Source organism: Contarinia nasturtii, unplaced genomic scaffold (genome assembly GCF_009176525.2).
Source record: "Contarinia nasturtii isolate CC-2019 unplaced genomic scaffold, AAFC_CNas_1.1 Cnas_scaffold_695, whole genome shotgun sequence".
NCBI classification, from domain to species: Eukaryota; Metazoa; Arthropoda; class Insecta; order Diptera; family Cecidomyiidae; genus Contarinia; species Contarinia nasturtii.
In genome coordinates this window covers 10,289,695-10,308,081 of record NW_022198046.1, presented here as the reverse complement: position 1 = coordinate 10,308,081, position 18,387 = coordinate 10,289,695, and the positions used below count along the sequence as shown (strand labels likewise).

Below are 18,387 nucleotides of genomic sequence, written 5' to 3'. Positions count from 1 at the left end.
TTTTCTGCTAATGCATACAATATCCGGTTACACAAAAGTATGAGCAATCGTATGTGACATCAACACAAAGTGCACTTTATCTGATTCATTTTTTGCTTTGCTTTGCTTCAATTTGAACAGACTCGACTAATCGAAATAGAGATATGGTAACAAAATACGTAAAGCAGTCCCTATCTTGTCGCCCCATTTTCGGTTTGCTTTGAAAATATAACAGTACAACTGTATTACTATTATTTTTTTCAGTTAGAAAAACGAAATGAAAAATTATCACACACAATTTTTGGTTGACTCAAATGTCGCAAATATTTTTCAAAAGATTTATTCTAGTGTTATAGATTGTATTACAGTCAGATAATAGCCGGTTTACAAACAACGTTCGATAAGAGCATTAATCTCATGTTTTCGGTTGCCATATTCGCCGCCTCGACTGTAGCTGACGCCAATTTTCTTCGACCATCCATCTCGGGGCGCTTTGAGCTGTGAAAGAGAGATAAACAAAAAAAAACGGAGCATAATTAGACATTTTCAAAAGAATGACTCATTGCAATTTGATCTATTTTGTGTCGATTCCAGAGATTGATTAATTGCTTGCTATTTTTTAACGGATCCAACTAGATTATAGAGTGACTGAATGTCTTAAAATTTTCCGCATGACTAAAAGTTCATTGTGTTTTCTTTTATTTGTTACTACTAATGCATAACACTTACCGAAAATGGTAACAATAAACTGCGAACGTTTTTGAAATTGTCCGAAACCGTGAATAAATCATGAACAATGTCTTCAATACAAATGCATCCATGTTCGCCTAAATGCTCTTCAATCAATTTGTTGGAATTGATAGCTGTTCGTTTACCTTTTATCCGCAAAAATCCATGTTTGAAAATCAAGTCGCGAACCGTTTGAATTGTTGGATACCCATACACCACATATGGTTCGATCATTTTTAACAGTGCCAATGATTCCGTAGTATTTTTCAGCAAAACAGTATTGTGCAAACGATTCAAACCCATGCTGTTCATAATTAATGTACATTCTTTTGATGCAACGCGATGTGCACGGTGATGCATTACAACCAAGAGTTTCGGTTCTTCATCATCGACACCCTTCAAGAAATTGTTCTTCATAATAACTCGACGCATTCGCTTCGAATCTCGTTCTGCTTTCAAATACTGGGTGATAAAAAATTCAGGCTTTTTGTAGTCGCGTTTCTTACTTCTCAATTTGAATGAACGATTCAAACGTTTTACACGATGATGTGACTCTTCTTCGCGCAATCGACGTTTACGGTGTGTCATTACATTCACCTGCTTTGCAGGGAGTTTGTTCGGAACCGCATATTTACTGAAAAATAAAATTGTTGATTTATTAATTTATAAATTCCATTTCAATCAAATTCAAAGATTGCAAACAAGGAAAACATAAAGAAATTGATAGAGATACAATGTGCGCCGAAATGTGAGGTTATATCACACGTCCATGTAAAAAATTCACACGTTCATTGTTTGAACGTAAAGAAATTGTGCATAGATATTCGCAACATGAACGCAACAAAATTCAGATTTTCACAAAGAGATTTTACTTACTCAGACATTTTTGTGTGATTTTAACTAAATTATAGCGTCGATATCAATTTAAAATACGTGTTTAACGTAAAATTGGAATCAGCACATGAAATGTGAACACGCGTGCAGAAGATATTGTTTTGTTTTGAACGGAACGTCAAGTTGAACTGTCAAAGCATGTGCTTTTGTGTATGTATGAAAGTGTTATAATCGAATAAAGTACAAACTTTAAGTATTAGTTTTAAGTACAACTTTAATCTGTTGTAGAATTTGAATACATTTTTATATAATTAAGAAAGTTTTGCTATAATTTCAGTTTTTTGAAAATATTATTTGTACATTTTTTTATTGATTTCATTTGAAAGCCGAAATATCAAGGTTATATATGTCCCATAGGTGTGAGAACGCAGAAGTCTATCTGAGAATAAATTATTTCTCTCAACGAGTCAAAGATATGTTACCGGTTTTAAAAATCCGGTCCAAATTACAAAACTTTTTCAAGCTACAAGTCTGAAAACACTCACCTTTCAAATATCCACCAATATTTCTCCGAAATATCTCTGTTTTTCTGGTGGAAAGTGCTAGGGAAAATGTGATGTACTGAATCCGGAAAATTCATAAAGAAAAGACCAAAAGCTGTTCTATTGTACTGTGAACATTTTATTTTCGACTCATTTCATCTTCTCATGATCGACTGTATATATTTTGGGGGAAACAATTATATTGTTATTCTAATAACAGCTCATATGTTTCAATCCAACAAATATTAAGTATTATTTTTTTCCATTTCGATTACATGTATTTTTCGGAATTTGTCATATTTGTGTCTTCTCAATAAAATTGAAGTGTATTTGAAAATGTGTGTGTGCACTTTTGGGCATTCCATTTCAAATTTATATTCTAAAAGGGAATGGCCCATATATTGACATACTCAGACAAATCGTAAATTGATTGAAATTCAAAAGATTGAAAATCGCCAACAAATAAATCAACAACAAAAATGATGCTTTAAATGTGAATTTTCATTGATTTGTTTTTGTCAAAAGAAAACATAATTTATATGTACACAATCCAAAAAATAAAATTTTAAATTGTGCATTGCATATTTTGCTAATGATTATGAATGTTGAGCCTGCGTTATAATTATCAAATACCACATAAATCTCAAAATAAATACAATTCAAATTTGAAAGTTGAAACTAACGAGTCGAAGAGTCTTGAAATGTGTGACTGAAGTCAACTGATTCAGATATGTTGATGTTATTTGGATCATCTCTGGATGTTTAACTCATCTGCATCGTTGACTCGTTGAATATAGTTTGATTCGATCGAAGTGATAATATTTTAGTTGATAAAGACTCTAGTCTCTGACTTAATGTAGTTAATCAATGGTTGCATTATACGAATTATTCACTTAACTGCATTAAATATTATAAAAATGTACATTTTGTTTTCTCTTTAAGTTAATACAATGAAATCAGTGGTTTATCTCAATCAAACCCTAATTTATCTGTAAAAGTGAATTTTGAATTCTTTCTTACATTGAGGCAAAACGTCTTTAAAATTCAAAAGTTCTTTTCTAGCAAGTTATCATTTGCCATGTAGCAAGGATTCCATAAACGTTCATTTCCACCACAAGCAGTGGTATTGGGCAATTTTTTTAACATTTTTCTGCTTATAATTTGCCTCAAAAATATAATAATATATATATACTTTAACAAGAAGTCAACATAAAGTGATTTTTTTAAAAAGAGTTTTTAAGTAATGAAAAAAAAAATAACTACTAGTATGAACTAAAACATAAATAATAATTTAACAAACTTAAAAGCTATCTTCAGATCATGCACTCGATTCTTGAGCATACGGTTCATTGTCACCGTCTTCCGACCAGCTTACTTCCATTGGAGTGCTACGTGTACTAAGACTAGCTACAATCTTGTTCATAAACGCTTCTTCATCAAGCGACAAAGGTCGATGTTTGCTCGAATGTGACGGTGAGGCAGCACTGCTCGATGATGCCGACGTTGAATCGGAACCAAACGATTGATCATCTTCACTTTGTTGTGACACCATTGCTTCACCGGCCGATTCTTTGATTTGTTGACGCTTTTTAATGCTATTTTGAGCAGGAATCAGAGTTGTACGACTTCGTTGCGCTGGCACGAAATCTTTTGCTAAATCCACATCAGCGATGGATATGGGAGATGACATGGTGCCAGCGGTATCATCATCAATTTCAGCCAAACCATTTGGCTGTCCATTATTCTTGTACTTTCGTGATGATGTCAATGGGCTGCTGGTTGACATTGTTTTCATTGATCGTTGCCATTTGGTGTAGTCGGAATTTGCTATTTCGATTGGTACACTTTGTGTTTTCTTTGGTTCATTGCTGGCATTCAGTGAATACGATCGAGTACGTGGGGTTTTTTGTAATTTTACAATTCCACCAATTGTTTTCACTGGTGAATCGGAATGTTGGCGTGACAATGAGGTTGCTGATGCCGATTGACTCAATGCATTTGCACCACCAAGTGAATATTGACGTCTGAATGATGGTGAACGCTCTTTGTAATTATTTACACGGAATGAACCGGCACGTTTGACTACACGACTGGCCACGGCTTCGGCTGATTCATCATCATTCAATTCTAATACATATGATACGGAATCGCATTTTTCTACAACACCTTTGATCACTGGCGATGTCGGCGGTGATGAATTCAATTGAAGTGTATCATTTCTTTCTTGGCTTGTCTCCGAAATTGGTGCGTATAAACTATTCTTGAAGTCAGAGAGCATCGATGGATCTTGGTAACTTTTTGAAAGTTCATTCAATGTGGTGGTGTATTTTTCCGAGTTTTGTTTCAATTTCCATTGTAATTCTTCATTGTGAAGCGATAATCGGGTGCGATTTTTCACCTCTTGATTGAACATCTCTTGTAAACTACGATTTCGCACTGATAATTCACTGTTTAAAAGAAATGGTTGAAAAAAAAAATCAATTAGTGATACATAATTCAATTTTAAGATTTTCATGATAATAAAAAACTTGAATATTTCTTACTGTTCTTCCTCGACTTTGGTTTTAAGTTGAATGGTAAGATCCTCGAGTCTTGATTCAAGAATAGATATTTTGAGCTGTGCCTTTGGCAATTCGTCCTGAGCTTGAACCATCGACTGATTTTGTTTTCGCAATTCCGAAATTTCATTCAATTTCATATCCAATACACTGCGAAGACTTAGCACTTCCTCTTCGAGCATCACCGAACTACTTGATTGATTTTGTACTGAATTATTACCATTTGATATTGAATGTTCACTGCTATTTCGTCGATGACGCAGATCATTTGTTTCGTCGCATGCCAATTTGACCTTTTCTTCGAGCTCATATCGTTTATCATCGCTGATTTTCAATTGTCGCGTTAGTTGAGCCACCTTTTCATTTAATTCCCGCTCACGTGCTGTGGCCGCAATTAAACGTTCACTGAATTCTTGTTCACTTGCTTGCACTTTATCGCGTAATTGATTTTCGGTTACGGTAAAATTGTTCAACCGTTCCACAAGCTCTAATTCTCTGTCACGGGCCAACTGTAGTTGTGTTTCCAGTTCACTGCATTGTCTGTCTGCTTTCATTTGGCATAACTTCAATGCATCAATATTTTGTTGATTGACTTTAACCAATTCATATTGCAGCAATTTAATTTGTTCCTGGGCCGATTTTTCCGTTTCGCGTAGACTCAATTTAACTAAACGCCACATTATTAATTTACAATGCAATGCGACGAATGAAAAGAAAAAAAAAGAAAGTTTTCGAAATTTAGCCTCGTTGATAAAACGCACCAAGCGAATGAACACCAAATGAAAGAATAAAAACAATAACAACTATAAAAAACTCACTCTTATCCAGCTCACGTTCGTTTGTCTCCTTCAGCGTTGTGTAGAATTTTTCCTTTGCAACCATTTGTTCTCCGAGATAGTTGCATTTGGTGCGCATGGTCTCTAAATTATGTTGCGATTCCAATAATTTATCTTTGGCTGTTTCTAATGCAACACGAAGTGACGGCGTTTCAAATGCGTTTAACTGAAACAATTTTAACGAAAAAGAAAACCAAACCAAAATCCAAATTAGGAAAAAACCGCTTCGCAGAGGAATTCACCCGTCTAATAAATTTACTCAATCGAAAATGCAACGTCAACCAGAAATTTACAAACGACAATGCGTAATGTTTTTTTTTCTAATTTCGTTTGGATCGAATTGCAACTATAGTATAGTTTATGTCTAAAAACAAGTTCTGATCTGTGCTCGTTCACGTGTGAAAATCGATTGTGGGGTTTGTACGGTAATAGTGTATCAGTGTGCCGGCAAAATACAATATACAAAGAAGGAGAAGAAGTAGAGAAAAACTAAATGACAATTGCTTCATGCGCACAAGCGTTGATCGATAGTGCCGAGCAACGGAATGTGTGTCAAAGAAAACATATGCAAAAATGGGTTTTGTTGCAGGTAGAAAATCGAACGGAATATTACAGTTTCGATATGCAGTAGTTTCCTGAATATGCATCAAATAGAATACAATGCCAGTATGTGTATGTATGGAGCGGGTGCGATTGAAAATCACACAGACACACACGCAATGTATTAGCACAAAAAAAATCGCACATGACAAAGCACAAAGGAAACAAAACGTATATATAAGCATAAAATAATGTGTGTACATGTGCCTGCTGCATATCGTCAAAGCATCGATACATTTTACAGTAAATGTTTTCATTGCAAATCCTAATGAACACATGGTTTTCAATTTTATTTTTCCTTGTTTGTACTCTCGTGTCCAACTCATTTTTGACTTCTTCGACACATTTCAATTTTAGCTTGTCTCTTTCTGACAGACATTCCCCATAAATCATAAACATTTTACATGTCATTTCTTTTTCTTATGGAAAATTACAGAAAGGTAAACAAATCGAATATAGTGAACCATTTGATTAGTATATGTTTTGAGTTTGTTGTCTACCTGCTTCTCTAAAATGCAATGCAAATGAACGATCAAAAACATATTTTACGACGATTTTTACTAGTTGCTATTCGATAGATATCGATCCAAATTTCGATTGAATAATTCATGTGCACACACCTCTGTGCCTGTGTATTCGAAAGAAATACTTACGTTTGTCGTTAAATGCTGAATTAAAATGCTCAATGCAACAATGGTTTTGTTCGCTTTTATAACATTCAAATCAGCTGCCGTTTGTTGCTTCTGTTGCTGATTTGAATTCCGTGTTGTTTTATCAGTGTTTATGGTCGAAACGGTGGCCGATGCATAACAACCGGTAGTATCACCATCAATCGAATCGACGAATGAAAATTCAATTAAATTCTCATTTAATTCACCATTGACAATCGTCCGAGATGCTGACTTTCCTGTTGATTTTGCATTAATTTGCGGCACGGCTACCGCTTTATTTGCGATTAATGTTGCTGCCGACGTTTTACCATTTCGATGAATAGTCGCTATTAGCGGCTGCTGATGGTGTTCGTCATTCGTTGCTAATTTTGATGAATTCGTTCCGCTCTTCGTGCTGTGATTGTTATTACTGATGCTGCTATTGTTATTATTTATGGTTGACGGATGTGCTGGCGTCGATTGTAAACCGAGTTCTAATGAAAAAACAGAAGATGAAAAAAAAACAGTCCTAAATTCTTTGCTCATTTCATTAAATTTATTTAGCTATAACTTTATCCCTGAATTATCACAATTTACGTCATTGAAATGAATCAATTCATAAGAAATCAAAATTAAATGAATAAATAAAATCAAAACAATTCGATATGCGTGGTAGATTTTCTATATATTTCCTGAAGTAATACATATTGCTTACGTTACTACCGCTTCATTATTTGCCATAGTAAATTTTGCAAAATGCAAAACCATATCGAATGCATGAGTTTCTGGTTCAACAACAACAATAACGTCAACAATTCGTGATCACTCAGGCAAATTAGGTATTTTCTGTTAGTTTTTACATCTTACGCACATTCAATGCACCTGCATTTGTTTTGCTTTTTTTTAAGTCATTAAATATTGTCTAGACCTTTCAATTCCGTTCGAATTTTTACTATTTAATACCATTTTCTGATGAAAAAAAATTCATTTGCTTAATCAAGTCAATGAATGAGTTGCATTGCCACAAATGACACCATTGACAACATAAGAGGATGAAGAATCTTTTGTGAGCTAGCAATTTTTCAGTTGAACCAGAGATACTCATGGCTTAGGAAATCATGGAAATACTTTTTTTTCATTCACAATCAGTTTTACACAGAAAATCAATATAAGTAACACATCGTTAGTTCCACACGCAAACACAAATTAATACTTTTTTTGCAATTTTTTGCTCTCTATTTGCATGCAACTAACTGTGCGTAACATGCTTAGTACGCCTTGAAAAGCTCATAACTAATAAAAAAACTTTTCCGAATAAAGAAGACAAAAAACGTATGGCATTTTCATAAAAGAAGTGAAATGCGAAAACAAACACAAAACATGTTGCGACAATTTTTCCACTCGAACAATTCGGCTAAGTGTAATTTGTTTTTTTTTCTTCGATCTATAGATTTCGCATGGATTTCTCAATTCATCAATTTTGTCAAGGTTTTGCTAAAAACCATGCTTAATCGAATTAAAAACACAAGTTCATCTGTGGCGAAAAAAAAACAACAACAACATTCACAATGAGTTCACATAAACTAGAAAATTCAAAACCTATTTCAATATTCAAGACTCGATTCGAAGAGATTCCACGATTCATCGACACGAATATATTTTTTTCTGTTAATTGACTTTTTCCAAAGCGCTTTTATAACTTTATGTGAATAATTTGACGCTAGATTTGACGTTGCTATCTCGATATTTGTTAAAAATGTTTTTGTTTACATTTTTTGTGGTGGATTCATCTCTATCGCATTCAATCGTGCATGTGATTTCAAAAATAAGACATAAATAGTACATACACTTTGACTCAACGACAAAGTTCAAAGTCATCACTCAATATACTGTTGTGGTTTAAAAGTTTCTATAGTATTGAATCGTTTGCAATTGTTAACAATGAAATCAAGGGTCACATTTGGAAGCATGCAAAATTTTGTGTTAAAAGTTCATTGACAACTTTTCTACAGAATAGAATAAACTGAAAATAAGCCAAAGATCAGTTTGAAGGAAAAAAGAAAACGTTTCCAAGAATTGACTTCTTAATTTGAAGAATTTTGTTTGGAATTTCCTTTGCAAAAAAATGCAAATCACTGCGAAAATTACGGATGAAACAATGTTCCGCCGTTTTATTACTACAATTCGTTTTCATAACTTTCTGTCTACGTAGTTTTTCTTCTTGCAATTTTGCAGAAACACTTTGCTTCAGAGTGTTGTGATTAGTGATGTGTTTTTTTTGTTTCTTCTTGTTTTGCTCTCTTTAATGTTCAAATGAGTGAGCACACACATTATGGCCACCTTTCATAATGCTATTCGCTTCGATACACTCACTAAAACAACAACACAACAAGAAAAAAAGCAATAAATGTTTTTATTTTTAGCATTTTGCTGATTTTTTTTGCTCTCTGTCAGTCTCTCATCATATTCACTCACTTAACAAACAATTATAATCATTAAATAGTGCGCGGTCAAATTTTCCAATCACTGAAACATTTTGTTGACTGGCAGATTTTCTCCTGAACCATTGTACTTGCAAATGAATTTCGTATGAAATGAGAAAAAGAAACTGGACTCTCAAAAAGAAAAGGTGCAGATTGGCAAAAATGTTAATGTTTACATTGAAATGGTTCAACGCTGAAATCATTCGCAACAATCGAAAATGAATTGATAATTTTAATTACTTATTCGTTTTTTAAAAAAAAATTAAATATTCATTGTTTTATATACTTTGAACGCATTGTATAAACTATTTTAAAAAGAAACTAAGTCTTTTCATATATTCACTTGCAAGTCAAGCACAACATCGTTATGTCTTATTGCGGCACTCATTTCATTTCAAAATAAACAAAAAAACAGTATATTACTATTGCACACACTTGAAATGTCACAGAAAGGAAGCATGATATTCATTTATTTCAAGGGCGAAATCCAATTTCGAGATGATGACGATAAAAAAAACTCATAATGCACATTTGTATTCTGTCAATTGTGGCCTACTTTTATTCTGTCATCTATTTTGCAAGTTTGGCAAAAGTGTAGTTGGTTTTTTGGTTTGGCACATTTCGATCGGAAGGCGTAAGTATAGATTATTATTTACCAGTTTCGGTAACAGCAACAGTAGCAGCAGCAGGTAAATTAACAAAACTCTTTGGCTTTGTTATTTGTAATGAACTCCACGATAGTAAAGTCGGTGTAAAACATTGCTCTTTATTAGTACAACAAATGTCACTACTGTTATTGTATATGGAATTCATAATTCATTCTAAAGATTCATATTCCGTGGCACTTGTCGAAGTTTATATATGGTATGTTAGCGTATACGACGCGTATCGAAATATGGTGTGGGTCGTTTCACATTTTTACATAAAACTTCAATAAAAATCATTCGTTCAAATTATTCAAATTTTTATTTCCAATTAAGAACAAAAAAAAATAATTTCAATTCTATTCATTAAACGGAAATCTTATTCATTTGGATGGACACTAAAAAATTGGCCAAAGAAAGAATATTTTTCCCAACAAAAACAAATCGATCAAATATATCCAATAAAAACTCCCGTAAAACACTTCACCATCAAAAGATATTTTGATTTTGATTTGTAATCCGAAAATGCCAAACGTAAATGAATGACGTGACTGATGTACAACCGCGCGTGCAATGCGATGTACACGATGTAGACAGAGTGAAAATGTTGTTTGTGCCGTTCAATGACTCCAGTCCAACTAAATTACAAATTATGATTTTTTGCGCTACAACGCTTGAAAAACCGAACTACCAAAAAGCATTTGAGTACCACACTCAATCGTTGCTGAGAAATTAGCCAGAGAGATCGTGTACGCGCATACATACTTAAGTGTACAGTTGAAGCAAATGAAAAACGAAAAAATAGTCTATAACAACAACAACAAATACCATTAAAAATAACACTGAAATCTAACGTACGCATTTCACCATTAGACACACGAATGGATTTGAAACATTATATCTGCGATATATAGTGCGTATTGTGTTTGACGCTACGATCGGCCGTGCTAGAGGAAAGAGAGCAAAGCGATCATTGAAAATGCAGACTATAGAAGTGAAGAACAACAGTCAATCTGTTTTGTACGCGCATTTCATCAAAACCGAAAGGTAAAATCGTTGATTTGCGTGTATTTTCGTATACTACTCTGTACTGATGATGGAGTAAATCAAATGTGCGGTATTTGTAATTGACGTTCTTTGCTCGAAAAAGAAAAAACAGAAGAGGGAACACACATACAGGCTGTAACTCACTCTACTCGAGTTTTAATAAACGCTTTTTTTGCGTTTATTGTATGTCTCTTGTTCATATTCAGCAATTTGACGAATAGTTGTCGGTCGAATCAGTGCGATGTAGTCATACCGACTCTATCCATGGTATATACAAAAACTCTTGAAGCATAGATCTAATGCACATAATCAAGATAATAACGTGTGAATATGGATGAGAGTGGAAAAGAAGAAAAAGCAACAACAGAAAACATCAATGCACTGGAAAAAAAATGCAAAAATTACCAGCTCAATTTAAGTATCCTTTGGTATTTATGTGCGATAGAAATGGAGGGAAATTACAGAAGAAAATTGCTAACTTTGTGAAGAAATGAAGAGAAACAGACTAAAGCCAAAGGTATTATTGGGGGAATTTCCATTTTATACCCGCAATTTGATTCCAAAATCCAAATGAATGAGATGATGGAAAATTACCCACTGATTTTCGTTAACCTTTTCCATGGAAAATTTCTCTAGTCAATTAAATTAATCTCGTGTGCGGCTGACTACATTTAATGCTTCGGGGAAAGATTCGCAAAAAGTAACCTTGAAGCGTATTGATTACAAACTGTTTTTCGTGTGTGTGTGTGTGATATGCTAGCTGATGAATTGCAAATTAGAAATTGAAATTGTTTTTGGATTTTAATGATACAACAAACTAACGATCGTTTGTTCGTGCTGTTTCTTTTCTGGCAGTTTGTTTGCTGAACCCAACCCAAAAAAGTGACAAAACTCAGCATTTTCGTATTGACGAATTTAGAGACAAAAGCTAATTAAAATCATTAAAAACAAAAAAAAAATAGTGTTCGCCGCATTCAAATTGTTTGGTGAATGTGTGTGTCTGTGACTATATGTTTATTTATTATTACTTCGATCTGTTTAAATTATGGTTGTCATCGTTGTTGTCGACGAGACCGTGAGTCTCAAGCTGCACGGTCGTAATGGCATGTTGGCTTGTTTTTGTTTATTTTCGTTATTTTTATAGTAACGTGCTTCAAAGACAAACATTCGTCGATGTCGTCTCATTGAAACACAATATTTTCTCCCAGCGTGTAAATGAAACTTTCTTTGGATAACAGCAAATAATAGAAAATAATTGAGAAAAATTGCAGCGACAAAAAAAAAAACCTGACAAAATGGGCTTGTGTGACAAATCATATTCAATGAAAATATAGGTAAGAATTATGTGAGCGCGTTGTGAAGAGAAAAGAAGAAAAAAACATCGACGCAAATTATTTATTTATCTTTTGAACGAAAGCACTCTCTCTTTCTCTTCCATCAAGCAATGACTTTGGTGTTATATTGTGTGCGATTGCACAGCGAAAAATGAGAGAAAGAGAGAGAAAAACAAATCGCTGGATCGTATTAAAATGCGAATTTGATAAATGATTTTAATTATGTGTGTTCATCGCTTTCGATAGTGTTTAGCAACATCTCATTTTTAAAATCTGTTATTCACTTGAAATGTGTAGATGCGAAAAAGATCGGTGCTTTTGATGCTTTCAAATGCATGCGATACATTTTTTTTAGATTGTTATTTTCTTCGGTTCGGTTTTTGTTGTTGTTGTTGTTTTCGAATGCGGATTTTCTCTAATAAAAATGTTTCGTGTAACGCGGCGCCGTCTTTTTTTCTTCTAATTGAGATTTGGTGCGGTTGAATGGAGTGAACGAAAAATGAATGCGAAAGTTATGAGATGAAACCGTTTTTTTTTTCTTCTCGTCAAATTTCTTCTCTGCTTTTCTTGTGCAAAAGATTTATGAGGTCACCTATGTGTGTGATCTTAATTACCGTATCGTCATCGATGGAAGCCGTTCACAGTAGCGACTAATTGGAACACAATAATTCGAAAAGAGCGAAGAACAAAAATGATCTAACCCAAAAAAGGGTTTCTGCCATTCGACTGAATAAGGTCAGTCTGAGCTTCCGTTCCAAAATACAATCGAAAGAGATTTCGACACTCGCTTGTTTTTTGCAATTACAAGCAACAACAACGAATAACACTGAGAGAGCAACAGTAAATAAATTTCAAAACATGAAAAACATCTTCGTCTACCAGATCGTACATCTTCTCACTTTGCAATCAGCATAATGCTTGAAGCATGCGATCTTCACGTAAATGTTCGGTGGTTAAGTAAAAGAAAGAGATTGATAAAGATCGCTCACCTTTAGCGTGTGACGTTTTGTTTGCCACCGGTGTGCTAGTCTGGTTCACATGTTTTGATGCCGACGATGACTTTTTGCTAGCTGTGATTGTGGCTCGTTTCTCTGAAACTGGCGACGAAGTCGTCGTTTGAAGATTATTGTTTGCTGGAAACCGTTTATCTGCAAATATTAATAAAATTCACACATTATTTTATTTTTCATTTCTTTCTTTGCTTTTGTTTATGTCATTCACTCCGGTTTTCGAACGGAAGAAAACAAATTATGTAAAATAACTGAACTTTCAAGCAAATAAAAGCACATCGTTGACAGCACTCACATTTTTTTTAACCTTAGCATTTAAAAACATGTGTCAACTTTCATTTAATTGCGCATAAATCTTTCATGGACATAAATAAGCATTAAAATGCAACATAAAATTTGATAATACTCAATGAAATGTGGATATAAACTTACGCAATGTGACCGACTTGGCCGTTGATGGGTCCGTTTTTGCAGTCGTGTCAATTTTAGTATCACTCGGACTAAATCCATTTTGGATCGATGAACGTTTTTTGGTCGATGAACCTAAAATCAGAAATAATCAGAATTTAATTACTCGTTTAAACAAAACAAATGAAAAATTTTCTAAGAAAAACTGATGAGAAAACAACAACGACATTCAATACGATGGGTTACAATCCTTACGGAAGAATGTGAAATGCATTCGATACAGTTTTCTGATATTAACGCGAATGAAATGAATGAAGGCATTGTAAAAGTGAAATGGGTACATTAAATAAAATGTTTATTAGAAAATTCCACGCAAAATCTCTTGAATAATTTAATTTTTTTATGTAACTGCACAACACAGCCTTTTTGATATCTTATTGAATTCGTTCTGATCTGTGCAATGTATCGAATCGACGATACAACCAAAAAACAAATTAATTTACATTACAGTATCCTCTGTTCATGTATTATGTGCAGATGACTCATTGAAAGTCTAAATCGAGCTCTATATATGTGAGATCACAAATACAATGTCGACTCTGATATTTCCGAATCACAACAGAAACCGATCAAGCGTTGCACAATCAATGTTCGCAATATTTGGCGTTAGATTTTTTTGTTTTTATTTATTTTCTTTTTTCTTTGATTAAAAATAAAAGCGGAATCACTCGAAACCGAATTCGAGAGATCAAAAAGAGAAGCAAAAATATGAAAAGATTCATTGCGAAACCCAATTACCTCGCGCACGTTTACCGAATCGGCCGAAACGTTCTTGTTCAATATATTTACTGTGCACGTAACGTTCAGATGCCGATCTTGCCAATTTCTCCTTCGATCCATGCACTCCCATTGTAACGGTTGCTACTGATGCGATAAGTGATCATTAAATGAAATCAAAAACGTTGCGAGGATAAATGTCTATTGCATGCAAAGACTAGCACTTCAGTCGATGAGTGAATTATAGCAAGCCGGACGCTATCTAAAGCCACTTGACTTTATTTAAATCCATGTGTAATCCAACATACTTCAGACGAAAAACAATTCATACGCGATTTCTGCTTTGAGATATCAATTGTGTGGCAATCGAATCGTTTCCATTTATTTTGTGCAAGAGAACGTCTTGGATGTCGATATTATGCATCAAACACTTGGGCCACTCTCGAATTGTAGCAACTGCATTGTTCTCGCGTTGCGGCTATTTGCAATCCGCTGTATATTATATACATATGCGGCGACAGTGGCGGTGACGGCGGTGGCGGTGGAATGCTTTTTGCATATGTAATAATTCTTCTAAAAGTCTCTTCACAAGAGGCGAATTTGCCGTAACTAGAGCAGAATGAAATTACATAAAATATGTATTTTACTACAAACAAAAAACACACATCGCTTTGTCTTCTTCTGTTGAAGTAGATATTTTCGTTTACAAGTGATACTATGTATGAACACGGTTCGGATGCAAGTTACAAATTTCTACATGCCGTGCGAGTGTTTTTTGTGTACTTGTTTATGTTGTATGTTTAGTAAATTGGTTTTTTTTTTTCTCTTTCGGAATTTACACCGTTTTATTTCCGAAATGAAGCTTCAAAAGCGATTCAACGTCGATTTTGCACTCAAACAAGCAGAAAATAGGCACAATCTCAATTTCAATTGCAGCAATTTCAAATTTTCACGAATGGCATATGCGTTTTAATTTCGAATGGTTTTTGCGGTTGTCGATGCGCGGCTGCTTTTTTTCTTCGAATGACTACAGAAAACAGACTCTATACAAATATATATTAAAGCCACTAGAAAATTGACTCCATGCACTAAATCGAAATAGAAAATAAACACTCGAATCGATCACCGAATCATACACAAACAAAAAATCACGCTTTGAAAAGTAATTAGTGGAGTTGATCACTGAATCCTACGTCGCTTTATGGTTCCAAGAATAAAAATTGACCGAAATGTCTGTGTGTTATAATGGCGGCACCAAAATGATTCTCTTTTTTTTTCAATTTCTGCGTTGAATTGATTTTGTGGCTTCTTCTTCGAAAATAGATTGAGAATACGTCGAATATGATAGAAATCAATGCCGTCGTCACCGTTTTCGTTTTTACTGCGTTCTGCGCATAATTCGTTCATACAAATTAGCTGTTTGTTCTGTGCTCTTTTTTTATTCTCGCAATGGCCGTTTGTTCACGTTTTTGTTTTCTTCTTTACAAAGTTTTCGATACGAAGTCACGGCACCACAACGGCACAAATGGGCCAGTTTTCAAATAGTCTCGCACCGATTTTATAGGCCATTCAGTTTATGGTTCTTTCAATTAGCATTGAGCGTGTCCGTTGTCAACATGAACGGGAGATGTAAGCGCGTTCGCGCGCGCGCACACCCATACAAAACTGAGCAAAGCACAAAAACGCCGTTGAATCTTTCTCTCTTTCTATCTCCGTGTCGCTAATAATCCGGATATTTTTATGCGTACACGTTTCCACCGTTTTTTTTTCTTCTTTCAATGCTGCTGTCCACTATTATATCGGAAACTATTTATCTCTTGTGTTTATTTTCTTTGTCTTCAGTTACTGTATGTTATGTGCACAATTATGTGTCTGCCAATTGCACACGTTCTCCCATCACACCGAAAATGGGAAGTTGTATGTCATTGATTTTAATGCTATTTTGTCCAACCGATGCAGAGAGTCAACCTCCAGGTTAATCAATTCATTAACCCGACCAATTGTGATTGCATTTTCGTATTGCATAGTTTTTTGCTCATATTTGGTTTCTGTGCATTAAACGTTAATTATTTTGGCCTTTTTATCTTTGCCACTTCATTGCTTTTCGCGTCAAACAAAACCGCACATCACATTAAAATGAAGGAGTAAAATATCGATTTAACTCAAACCACGCACAATCAATTACTAGTTTTGAATGTGAACAATACAGCGAGATTACAAATGTTCAACAAGTCTTTGAAACAATTGAACCAATTTTCAAATGTGATGGTTTTTTTTTGTTTTTTTTTTTATCAGACACACGCCACACCAATTAAATCACCGACAAATCAATTTTGGCTACACAAATACAGGCTCACACATATGAATATTATTCAGTACTGCGGTGATTATAGTAATTTTGAATTTGTTAGTTTTGTTTCACATTCGCAACACACGATCTAGAACGATGGACAATCTAAATGATTCACAATGTTTGTTAACTAGCATATATGCTTGACCAAAAAAAATGTTTATTTGAATCGTGCGACACGAATCAAGTGATAAAACACACACGAAAAAACAAAACCTGACCGAAAAAATAAACGATGAAATCCAACGCAATGATATGGTCTGAACAGTGACGCGTTTCCAATAGTACTGGAAGTCAGAAGCCTCTCAATGCACAAAATCATTTATATGTTTCTTCTGTGAGTGTTTTTATTTTTTCGTTTTTGATCTGGCAGAAAATCGGTGTGCAAGCACACGAGAGCGAATGAGTGAATGTGTTCAACTGTCTTTTTCCGCACCGTAATCGAAGCGGTGCAAAAGAAGTAAAAGAATTCGAAACTAAAGCAGAAAAAATAGCTTTTTATTTATTTTTCGCTTTTTTTTGTTCACATTTATTTCGAACGTTTTGGGTGCGCTTTTTTTGCTCACTTCTCTCTCATCGTCGTTGTCGTAGCTGTTGTCGTTGGTTGAACAGAAGAAAAAAATATATGGTGTTGTTTGAGTATTGTTATTTAAAGAACTGAACGCGAATTGCGAAAGACATTGCAATCGGCACTTTTCTATCTCTCTATCTAGATAGTTTGTAAGAGAGACTTTGTTATCCATTCTATTGCTTGAATGTGTGCACGAATGTTGTTATTAAAAACCAGTGTTGTTGGAAGCCTGTTGTCGAACACCATGAAAGAATGTAGCATACAATCGATTCGTATCGTGTATTTTTACATTTGGTTAATATGTATGCGGTTGAGAAAGAGAAATATATGAAATGAAATTTACATTCGAAACATCGTTCGCTTTTGTTCAGTCTCACTCTCTGTGTGTGTCTGTCTGTCTTTCTCTGTGAATATTTATACGGAACGGGATCCATCGAAGCCTATTTCTGTATGCAACTATCTGTAAAGTACGATGAAAGAGCAACTCAAAAAGTAGACAAATAACATGACGAGCGACGAATGAAATACCGGTTAATCAGTGAAGGAAAAAAACACTGAGAACTACATACACTCACAAACGAGTAGCGAATAAATGAAATGGGAGAAAGAGAGGAAATGGCCTTGTTAATATTCTAAATTGTACGTTTAGCAATATTCTTGTCAAACGCTGAAAAGGAGCGTTTATTTTTGTGTGAGCTCGTGAGCTGCAACGTTACATTTTCGAATCAAATAATTGTTTTTTGTTTTCTTTTTTTTTTCTCGACCATTTTTCCATTGAATTTTCGATCATTTCACATTGTATTCTCTTACTCACTTCATCAGCAACGCGCTTGATTGAATATAAATAATTTTATTGCGGAATCAACTGTCAACAACACGAAGAAACTTATAAACATTGTTGGTCGTGTAATAAACATCTTATGTTTAGCATACACAATATAACACATGAAATGTGAAACAACTGTATGCGATTTTGCACACAAGCCAAACATCGCGGTGTATTCATTTGTTTTGTTATTGTTGTTTTCAGCCAAT

At 34.3% G+C, this 18,387-nt stretch overlaps 2 protein-coding genes across 3 annotated transcripts in view; both read right to left on the bottom strand.

The window, feature by feature from the left end:
* Positions 1-277: 277 nt before the first annotated feature.
* On the bottom strand, positions 278-1,713 carry LOC116341003 (60S ribosomal protein L7-4). The gene is made up of 3 exons (XM_031767821.1): positions 1,585-1,713; positions 709-1,342; positions 278-477 (listed from the first exon to the last, which is right to left on the bottom strand). Exons 1-3 carry the CDS (start codon positions 1,590-1,592, stop codon positions 364-366), a joined length of 756 nt encoding a protein of 251 aa, XP_031623681.1. The 5' UTR covers positions 1,593-1,713; the 3' UTR covers positions 278-363.
* Positions 1,714-2,200: 487 nt separating this feature from the next.
* The window catches only part of LOC116341438, a 29,491-nt gene continuing 13,304 nt past the window's right edge, over positions 2,201-18,387 (bottom strand). For both annotated transcript variants that reach the window (XM_031768543.1, XM_031768544.1), the window contains exons 5-10: positions 13,679-13,789; positions 13,226-13,384; positions 6,732-7,222; positions 5,461-5,644; positions 4,628-5,309; positions 2,201-4,531 (exon numbers count right to left, since the gene is read on the bottom strand). In XM_031768543.1, the coding sequence (XP_031624403.1) occupies positions 3,403-4,531; positions 4,628-5,309; positions 5,461-5,644; positions 6,732-7,222; positions 13,226-13,384; positions 13,679-13,789 (2,756 nt within the window). In that variant the 3' untranslated portion in view covers positions 2,201-3,402. The remainder of the gene's footprint in view (positions 4,532-4,627; positions 5,310-5,460; positions 5,645-6,731; positions 7,223-13,225; positions 13,385-13,678; positions 13,790-18,387) is intronic.